At 42.9% G+C, this 10,763-nt stretch overlaps 1 protein-coding gene and 1 pseudogene across 3 annotated transcripts in view; both read left to right on the forward strand.

Moving 5' to 3' along the window:
- A2ML1 (alpha-2-macroglobulin like 1) overlaps positions 1–9,779 on the forward strand; it is a 67,822-nt gene extending 58,043 nt beyond the window's left edge. For 2 of the 3 annotated variants that reach the window (XM_053225794.1, XM_027074212.2), the window contains 8 exons: positions 1,016–1,230; positions 4,985–5,200; positions 5,370–5,497; positions 5,646–5,736; positions 6,084–6,152; positions 7,246–7,348; positions 7,789–7,830; positions 9,269–9,779. In XM_053225794.1, the coding sequence (XP_053081769.1) occupies positions 1,016–1,230; positions 4,985–5,200; positions 5,370–5,497; positions 5,646–5,736; positions 6,084–6,152; positions 7,246–7,348; positions 7,789–7,829 (863 nt within the window). In that variant the 3' untranslated portion in view covers position 7,830; positions 9,269–9,779. The remainder of the gene's footprint in view (positions 1–1,015; positions 1,231–4,984; positions 5,201–5,369; positions 5,498–5,645; positions 5,737–6,083; positions 6,153–7,245; positions 7,349–7,788; positions 7,831–9,268) is intronic. The other variant, XM_027074213.2, reaches the window with a different exon arrangement.
- LOC106965420 (40S ribosomal protein S15a-like) lies at positions 1,243–2,609 on the forward strand (annotated as a pseudogene).
- Positions 9,780–10,763: the final 984 nt, after the last annotated feature.

Raw genomic sequence — 10,763 nt, forward strand, 5'->3', positions numbered from 1 at the left:
CCCTTATGTTCATCTGTTTTGTCTCAAAGTCCTCGTATGAGTGAAGCCATATGATTTTTGTCTTTCTCTGACTGACTAATTTCACTTAGCATAATACCTTCCATTTCCATCCACGTGGTTGCAAATGGCAAGATTTCATTCCTTTTGATGGCTGAGTAATACTCCATTGTATATAAATACTACATCTTCTTTATCCATTCATCCGTCGATGGACATTTGGGCTCTTTCCATACTTTGGCTATTGTTGATAGTGCTGCTATAATCATGGGGGTGCATGTGTCCCTTCGAAACAGCACCCCTGTATCCCTTGGATAAATGCCTAGTAGTATAATTGCTGGGTCCCAGGGTAGTTCTATTTTTACTTTTTTGAGGAAGCTCCATCCTGTTTTCCAGAGTGGCTGCACCAGATTGCATTCCCATTGCTTTCATTCTTTTTATTTCCATTTGCTCATCCCTTTCTTTGAGTTATCTGTCGTCTTGGTTGTCCTAGAGTTCTGTTTTAGTCTCATATTCTATTTGCTCACCCTCATTAGCATTTTTCTATGATTTCTCAGAGTTCTTACGCATATCCTGTCATTTTTATTCTTAAAATGTTAAACTGTTGATTAGGTAAAATAAAGGCTAAAAAATTAACAAAATTCTACACGCCAAAAACATGCCCCCAAACACATAAGATTCTTGTAAGTTTCTACTTACCTATCTCCACTGGCATTAGAATTGATAAATTAACAAGAGTGGTTTTCATGTGATTGCTGGAGGCATTTGTTGACACTCTCAGCTTCACCTTGAGGAATTATGGATGGCTCTACACACACACACACACACACGTATACACACACATCCCTGTGTAAACATAATGGCCAATACACCCGAAGATTCTGAGAAATATTTTTTTTCTAACTCATGATTAATTTTTGGCTGGTGCTTGCTCTGCTCTGAGGTGTAGCATTTACACATTGAATATGGGAAATCATCTCCTTCTAAGACCTTCCTGATTATGCTTCTTTCTCCACAGGAGAGTCCATTCACTGGAGCCAAAAGCCTACACGGTCCCAGGATGCCAGACCTTGGTCTGAGCCTGAGGCTGTAGATGTGGAACTTACAGCATATATCTTATTAGCCCAGCTTAGCAAAGCCAGCCTGACTCAAAAGGAGATAGCCAAGGCCACTGCCATAGTGGCTTGGTTGGCCAAGCAACGCAACGCATATGGGGGCTTCTCTTCTACTCAGGTAAATAACCCACTCTCCAACCTCGACTTATCAGGTAGTATTAGGTTCTGTGTGGAGAGAGGACAAAACAACAAACAAACAAAAACAAGACAAAAAAACTATTGCCCTTGACTTCTAGGTCAAGAGACGTATAATTCTATAGGGAGGGAGGAAAAACGTGTGAAAAATATATAGGGTTCATAACAACGGGTCATATGAACACATAAATAGTACTATATGTACTTAATTCTCTTCCTTTGTAGAGTATGAAACATAATGGAATAAAGAGAAACATAAGATCAGTGTTTTATGTGTGAATAGGACATATATAATTATGGCTAAATTATACATTAACAGATTAGAAAGCCAATTATGGAGTCAGAAACATAAAAGCAAGATTTTACAGGTATACTTCCTTCTATTGCAGGTATTGGGAAGCTAGTAAGATATACAGTTTCTACTTTAAAAAGTTCACAAACTAGCTCTTTCCGCCATTTTTTGTGCCGCCATAACGGTGCACATGAATGTCCTGGCAGAGGCTCTCAAGAGCATTGACAATGCTGAAAAGAGAAGCAAACACCAGGTTCTTATTGGGTCGTGCTCCAAAGTCATCGTCTGATTTCTAACTGTGATACTGAAGCATGGTTGCATTGGTGAATTTGAAATCATCAATGCTCACAGAGCTGGGAAAATTATTGGAAACCTCACAGGGCGGAGGGGGGGAGGCTAAACAAGTGTGGAGTGATCAGCCCCAGGTTTGATGTACAGCTCAAAGGTCTAGAAAAATGGCAGAAAAATCTGCTCCCCTCCTGCCAGTTGGTTTCATTGTACTGACAACCTCAGGTGGCATCATGGACCATGAGGAAGCAGGATGAAAACACACAAGAGGGAAAATCCTGGGAATTCTTTTCCTAGGGATAGAATATGTTCATGCAAATAAAATGCCTCACTGGACTCTTAAAAAAAAAAAAAGTTCACAAACTAGAAGTAAAGTTAGGAAAAGCCCTATAACGACAGAGCAGGATTTGGTTATACCAGAAAGGAACAAAAGATACAAAATAATGCACTTAAAAAGGGAAAGAGAGCTTACAACAACTTGAAGGATAAGAAAAGTCTTCAGGGGAGTAGCATTTGAGGTAGATCTAAAAGCATAGGCAGGGGCACCTGACAGGCTCAGTTGGTAGAGCATGTGACTCTTGGTCTTGGAGTCGTGAGTTCAAGCCCCATGTTGGGTGTCGAACCTACTTACAAACAAACAAACAAATAAAAGGATATGTAAGATTTGGGGGGACAACTATTACAAGGAAGGAGAAATGGCATGAGCAGAGACAACAGTTTGCAAAAGTATAGAATGACTGTTGGGAAAACTGGGTTAGCCAATGCATAACGGGACCTCAGTTTAGAAATTCGGAGAGGTTTATACCCTTGTGTATCAGACTCAAGATTTTGCCCATTCTGAGAAGCTATTAATTTTTTTAACTTTGTGTCAGAAAGATTAACCTGTTACCTACTGTTACTTAGTGTAGGGGATGGTTCAGAGGAGAGAGACACTGGATTTGAAGAGATAGGACACTGTTTCATTTGTCTAGGTTAGGGGTAAGGAGAACTTGAATTTGGTGGCAGTTGGGAAAAAGATGTAAAATCGCATGATATATTCAAATAGTATCATAAAAATCGTCTTAGATGATTATACAGAGACTAGTCATTAATTCATTTGTGCTGCAAATGTTATTAAATACATACCATATCCAACTCACTGATCATACAAAATACTCAAAAAAACATATTTCTTGTCTTTGTAAAGATTGTATTCTGACTCGTTGAAATTAGGGCCAGTTTCGTTGAGGATATAACATGTAAATTAGACCTGGAAAAAGAATATATTTTAACTGATGAAGTGTCTGGTAAAGATGTTAAGAGCACTGAAACTGAATATGGTAATGCCTTAATAGGAATTAAAAAAAAATTATATGGCACTGGGGCACCTGGGTGGCTCAGTCACTTGGGTGTCTGACTCTTGATTTTGGCTCAGGTCATGACCCCAGGGTCGTGAGATTGAGCCCCGCATCGGACTCTGCACTGAACATGGAGCCTGCTTGAGATTCTCTCTCTTTCTCTCTCTCTCTCTCTCTCCTCCTCCCCTGATTGCACTCTCTCTCTCTCTCTCTCTAAATAAATAAATAAATAAATAATATGGTACTATCCTTCCTTCCTTCAAGGAAATTCTTGGCCAAAGATCAGGAAGGACTTCTTTCTTGCTGAGCCCTAAACAATTATGATATACAATTTCAGAAAGCTATGAGTGAAATGTTTAGAACTCTCAGTGACAGATACATGTCAGAATTGTTTTTTAATAAAATCCTTAGCTATTACAAGAAGGCACATGTCACCCAGAGTGGTTTTTCAGCCAGTGATGAGGTCTCGTTTCTTGAATTGTTTCCACATATCAGAGCAATAAGGACCTTTTGGGATCAAGTTCATGGAGAGTAGATAAAAAGTTGTGTGTAGATAGTCAAGCTGCATAGGAATCACTTTTTCGCAGCTTCCCCAGAGTGGGTGACTTGCCTTCCTGTTTTTTCAAAAAAAATTTTTTTTAATATTTATTTTTTTTTAAGAGACAGAGTGCAAGTGGGGAAGGGGCAGGGAGCGAGAGGGAGACACAGAATCCGAAGCAGGCTCCAGGCTCTGAGCTGTCAGCACAGAGCCCGACGCGGGGCTCGAACCCACCAGCCGTGAGATCATGACCTGAGCCGAAGTCGGATGCTTAACCGACTGAGCCACCTGGGCTTTTATACGATAGTAAGATGTCTAAATACAGCTGTTCTTTTTCATTTGGGATAGGAAGATGTGGGGTTCCCTTATTCTGTAGATACTGTACAAAGTGTTGAGCATGTAGATATTCTCATAGCACTAAAACATAGCAATTTGCTGGACATCTCGTTCTGTTGTTTCTTTCCTCTAGTTGTCACTTACATAAATCATACTTTCAGAATGGAAAAGTTCTGATGCCTTGCCTTCTTGGTGGCAGCTTATCTGTCTTCTATCCAAGTGATGGTCACATGGCACAGCGGCGAAGAAGCCTTAGTTCGCAAGGAAGGGTACCCTGATATCCTCTCCAGCTGTGCCATAGAAGATCATCACAGAGCTAAATGACTTTGAAGAATGTGCAGTTTTTAGGGCTATTATGTTACTGCTATTTCCTCTCCAAATAAGGAAACTGTAAAATATATACTGAACAGTTACCCACTTGCTTCTAACTATAGCCCATTCTGAAGCTAGGTTTGGTTGAAGATGAATATGAGATGAACCCGATAACCTATAGCTGTGTCATAACAACTTGATGACAATTTTCTAGACAGGCAAGATATGATTTCTATGTCAGTTTCCCCGGCATTGATGAACGTGGCTCTTACATACTTAGAAGAGGCGTCATCAGCGGGGCGCCTGGGTGGCTCAGTCGGTTAGGCGGCCGACTTCGGCTCAGGTCATTATCTCACGGTCCGTGAGTTTGAGCCCCGTGTCGGGCTCTGTGCTGACAGCTCAGAGCCTGGAGCCTGTTTCGGATTCTGTGTCTCCCTCTCTCTGACCCTCTCCCGTTCATGCTCTGTCTCTCTCTGTCTCAAAAATAAATAAACGTTAAAAAAAATTTTTAGAAAAAAAAAAGAAGAGGCGTCATCCACACTAGTGAACAGCCAGACACGTAGGTTATCGGGTTATTTGAAGTTAATTCCAGTGGCTCACAAAATGTAAGCATATGCTCCACCGTTTTCTTCAGGATACTGTAGTTGCCCTCCAAGCTCTTGCCAAATACGCCACCACTGCCTATGTGCCATCTGAAGAAGTCAACCTGGCTGTGAAATCCAGTGAGAATTTCCAGCGTGCTTTCAACATTCAGGCTGCCAACCGGTTGGTATTTCAGCAGGAGACTCTACCTAATATCCCTGGAGCGTATACCTTGGAGGCCTCGGGCCAGGGCTGTGTCTACGTGCAGGTAAGCAGAGATCCATGAGAAAGAACCAGCACGCATTGGGAAGGAGAGCCTGCAGGCGTCTTTGCCTCCAGTCGAACCTTCTGTCTCATTTGTGAAGAGAGTAGTTTGAGCTGTGCAATAGTTAAAGTTCTTCCCAGCTCTGATTTGGTTATCTATTTCCTCCTGCTAGACGGTGCTGAAATACAACATCCCCCCTCCTAAATTTGCGGATACCTTTAGTCTTAGTGTAGAAGTGGGAAAGGATACATGTGAGCAAGTTACTTCACCTCGATCCTTGGTGCTTACTATCCACACCAGGTGAGAAAAGCTGAGCTGGTGGGGGGGGCACCCGGATCATAGAAGCTGAGGGGTGTGTGTGTGTGTGTGTGTGTGCACGTTGGGGCTACAGAGTCTGCTAAGAGTGAAAATAACGGGTTGACACAGATGTACCTCTTTCTGCCCTTAGTTATGTGGGGAGTCGCAGCTCTTCCAATATGGCCATTGTAGAAGTGAAGATGCTTTCTGGGTTCAGTCCCATGGAGGGCACCAATCAGTTAGTAAGTCTGTTCTTTCTTCTTCATTTAACAAGCTCTAAAAGGACATAACATGATCCCTAAAAAGCTGGTGAAATGGGCTTCATGGTATATCTATCTATCTATCTATCTATCTATCATCTATCTATCTATGCATGTATATATACAACTCATAATTACATTATTTCAGTGGGCTGCAAAAGTGCATCAGATGTGTTAAATGGAAACTGGAATCATCTTGGTTCCTTTGTCTTACCTTTTCCACAGTATATATTGTTTCCTTGATCATGACAGAGCTTTGGTATAGTACCCTAGGGGATAGGGAAGGCTCTGGATCTTAGTCTGTTTTATTTTCCCCCTTTCTCATTTAGCTTCTCCAACAACCACTGGTGAAGAAGGTTGAATCTGGAACTGACGTACTGAACATTTACTTGGAAGAGGTAGGTGTTCAGAAACTGAACCCAAGAGCTTGATTCCTTATGTAGCTTTGCAACTTCCCTTTTAATCTGCATATACTGGTGTCACATGCACAGGGATGAGGGAACTGAGAGAATGGGTCTGAAGCCATGAGGTGAATTCTACCTCCATGTTGTTTACTATAAAATATTCTTATTCACCTCCAGGGCAGTACTAACAGATACATCATGCTAGCCATCTATGTCATTTATTTTTTTAAGTTTATTTATTTTGAGAGGGGGTATGGGCAAAGAGAGAGGGAGAGAGAACCCCAAGCAGGCTCCGTCCTGTCGGCGTAGAGCCTGATGTGGGGCTCGATCCCAAGAACCATGAGATCGTGACCTGAGCCGAAATCAAGAGTCGGACACTTAACCAACTAATCCACCCAGGCTCCCCGCTATCTATGTCATTTAAAAATGTGTCGGCCAGGATGTGACCATTTTAAAATAAGGTGGTCAGGAAAGGCCTCTCTGAGGAGATGTTACCTGATCAGAGACCTGAAGGAAGAGAGAAAACCACTAGGAAGCAAAGAGCCTTTAAAAAAAAGAAAGAGGGGTGCCTGGGTGGCTCAGTCGGTTAAGCATCCGACTTCGACTCAGGTCACGATCTCGTGGTCCATGAGTTCGAGCCCCGCGTCGGGCTCTGGGCTGATGGCTCAGAGCCTGGAGCCTGCTTCCGATTCTGTGTCTCCCTCTCTCTCTGCCCCTCCCCCGTTCATGCTCTGTCTCTCTCTGTCTCAAAAACAAATAAAAACTTAAAAAAAAATTAAAAAAAAAAAAAAGAGATTCTGTTCCTTTGGCCACTTCAATTAATTTAGTGGAGGAACCACGGGTTAGAGTAGACCAAGAATGGAGGGGACTTTGTCACAAGAAGGCCAGGAAGCCGTAAGATCCTAAGAAGAAAGAGTCAGGAAGTCGGCAGAAGCCAACATCTTGAAGACTGGCCTAGGGCAAGAAGGGACAGGTAGAAGGGTTTCAGGAGATTTGGGTGAAGACAAGAGTCTTTTAATCTCCGCATTACAGAGAGTGTTATTTTCTGTTTAGTTTTGATATGCTGTTTTGTCTTTCTTCTCCACAGCTGAATAAGAAGACTCAGGCCTTTACCTTCACCATCAGCCAACGTACGTTGGTCACTAACCTGAAACCAGCAACCATCACGGTCTATGACTACTACCTCCCAGGTGAGGGCTGAGCTCTATTGTATCTCCCAACGTAGTTCTACCTCGCTCTTCATGCTATCTCCCCTAATTTTACAGATACTCTTTCCCAAGCAAGTAGCATATAATTACATTATTTGACCTCCCAAAACATTGCATTTTAACTGTATGTCATTTTTAAAAGTCTTCTGCACTAGCGATGTTTTACGACGGTCCACAGACCAAAAGGACAAGAGGGACCCTTGTTCTTTAAGGCCTGACTATTCTTAATGTTTTTGCTGCGATTAAGAATTTACCACAACAGTAGTGTTTGGAACTTTCCCGTAATTCGGAATATGCTCATAATATGCTCATCGCGTCTAGGGGTCCTCTGAATAGGGTTAAAGCAGTAGGTTTTATGAAGTACTTTTTCTTTGAATGCATGAGGGCCCTTATGTAATAATATATGTCCTTTCATCTTACAGGTGAACAGGCAACAATTCAGTACTCTGATCCTTGTGAATGAGGTAAGGATGAGCTTTTGCGGTAGGGTGATAGTATTCAAAAGTTAAGGGACCTTCTTCTGAGTTATGTTATTACCTTCGGGGAGCTAGTTTTTGATAGAAAGTGGGCTTTCCTTTTTTCCTTTTCTTTTTTTTAAATCTTAAATCCTTTTTTCTTCTTGAGGTAAGCTTTACATCCATCGTGGGGCTCAAACTCACGACCCTGAGATCAAGAGTCACATGCTCTACTGACCAAGCCAGCTTTTTTTGGTCCTAAACTCTTTTTTATTTTTTTTCATGTTTATTTTTATTTTTGAGAGAGACAGAGACAGAATGTGAGTGGGTTAGGGGCAGAGAGCGAGGGAGACACAGAATCTGAAGCAGGTTCCAGGCTCCGAGCTGTCAGCACAGAGCCCGACGCGGGGCTCGAACTCACGGACCGAGAGATCATGACCTGAGCCGAAGTCAGACGCTTAACCCACTGAGCCACCCAGGCGCCCCGGTCCTAAACTCTTAAAGAAAGAATAATAATCTTAGGTCACACCAGAAAAAGTTAATAGTGGCATTTGTGGGAGGGGTTCTATGTGGTTTTTAAAAACAAGATTTTCTTTTGATTGAAATTGATGAATTTTGGGGCGCCTGGGTGGCGCAGTCGGTTGAGCGTCCGACTTCAGCCAGGTCACGATCTCGCGGTCCGTGAGTTCGAGCCCCGCGTCGGGCTCTGTGCTGACAGCTCGGAGCCTGGAGCCTGTTTCCGATTCTGTGTCTCCCTCTCTCTCTGCCCCTCCCCCGTTCATGCTCTGTCTCTCTCTGTCCCAAAAATAAATAAACGTTGAAAAAAAAAATTAAAAAAAAAAAAAGAAATTGATGAATTTTTAAAATTATTTTTACAGTCTACATCTTTGTTATATAAAAATACTAAGGGAAAAGTAAAGATTATCTGATCCTGCTCCTCTGAGATAACACTATTAATAATCTCATTGCGCGTTCAGGAGATTTTCTTGTAGGTAGGAAAAAGCTGAGGGAGCACCTGGATGGCTCGCTCGGTAGAGCATGTGACTCTTGATCTCCGGGTTGGGAGTTTAAACTCACCTTGGGTGTAGAGATAACTTTATTTTTTTATTTATTTATTTTTTAAAAAAGTTTACTTTTGAGACAGAGCATGAGTGGGGGAGGGGCAGAGAGAGAGGGGGACACAGAATCCGAAGCAGGCTCCAGGCTCTGAGCGGTCAGCCCAGAGTCCGACGCGGGGCTCGAACTCACAAACGGTGAGATCATGACCTGAGCTGAAGTCGCACACTTAACCGGCTGAGCCACCCAGGTGCCCCTAGAGAAAACTTAAAAAAAAAAAAAAAAAAAACCAATTAAACAAATAAATAGATAGGAAAAACTCTTTTACATTCATGAAGACTTTCTGAGTATAATGATGTCTTCTTTCCCCCCGCCCCCCCCCCCCTCCCAGGAGAGAAGTTGGAAAGAGACTAATTTAATCCCCTGTGACATTACTGGACAACATTCTTCTGCCTGTTAAAGCAAAACTCATTCAATCAACTAATTTGATTTCTCTGATTGACTACTGAGTGTGTAACAGATGAGCAGGCGTGAACCTCAGCTACTTTCTTCCACTTCACAGATGCATAGGTGCCGGAATAAAGGGTTGGGGCGGGGGGATGGGCTCGGAATAATCACCCCAGGGAAGAATTACCTGGAAAAGACCCCTGGGGGAGGAGATGTGATTTAGCCACAGGGGGGACTCTCCAGAGAAGATTTGGAAGTAGAGGGGGATCCAGGGAAGATAAAAATGTCTTTCCGGAGGTTAAATCTAAGGGGAGATGTAATTTAGCGCTTTGGGAGTAGATGAAAAAAAGTTTTTTCCTTGAAAAGAAAACCCGTGTCCTTGACTCTGTGCGTCTTGCTATGGCTCCCAAAGGTTTTGTTGAAAGATAATAATCATCCTTTAACCAGAACTCGTATTTTGGCTTCCTCTTTAAACCTTTTGACTCAGACACGTCAGAGAATCGTCTTGCCGATTCTGGGAGGGGTCAGGGAGTCCCAATTAAGGGATTGTGTTCAGCCAGCTGTCACTGCAGGGCAAAATAGTGATTGATAACAAGAGAAGTGGCTGGCCAGGATCCCCTATCTCTGTGCTTCTCCTTCAGGATTCCCCCAGCCTCTTCCACTAGGGGATACCTATCTTTGTGTAAGCTGTTTCTGGAAGCAATGTTTTTGTTTTAGAAACGGGTCTGGAGGCAAAGGTATGGGGGGGAAAGAGATGAATAGTATTTAAACAGAGAAGATCATCTAGGCAACCACACCTTTTCACCCTGGATATTCACTGTCTGATCTCGCTCCTCTGGACTGTAAATTTTGACCAGAAGAGCCAGGGGAAAGTAAGTCCATGATGTAGAGATATTTCCATAAGCCCAGGGCCATATTTGCAAAAATTGTTCATTTCCTGTCTCCTCCACCCTAGACTCTGCCCTGGACCTCCTAGGAGTTCCCAAAGTGAGAGAACATGGGGAACATACCCAAAGGAGGTCATCCCCAAACCTGCTTTACCTCTCAGGTATCATGGAAATTAAAGAAAAGAGGGCACTCATGAACGCTCCCCCCACTCCTGAACCCTCTACCCTGTTACATTTGGCTCTGTGACTCCTCCCAGAACCTACCCCTTTTTGCAATGGAGGGAGATAGTGATCCTCAGGACTTAAGAAGTTATATCTGGGGGCGCCTGAGTGGCTCAGTCGGTTAAGTGTCCGACTTTGGCTCAGGTCATGATCTCACGGTTCGTGAGTTCGAGCCCCGCATCGGACTCTGGGCTGACAGCTCAGAGCCTGGAGCCCGCTTCACATTCTGTGTCTCCCTCTGTCTCCCCCTCCGCTGCTTACACTGTCTCTCGCATTGTCTCAAAAACATATAAACATTTAAAAAAAAGTTTTAAAGAAGTTATATCTGGA

The sequence above is a fragment of the Acinonyx jubatus genome, chromosome B4 (assembly GCF_027475565.1).
Source record: "Acinonyx jubatus isolate Ajub_Pintada_27869175 chromosome B4, VMU_Ajub_asm_v1.0, whole genome shotgun sequence".
Lineage (NCBI taxonomy): Eukaryota > Metazoa > Chordata > Mammalia > Carnivora > Felidae > Acinonyx > Acinonyx jubatus.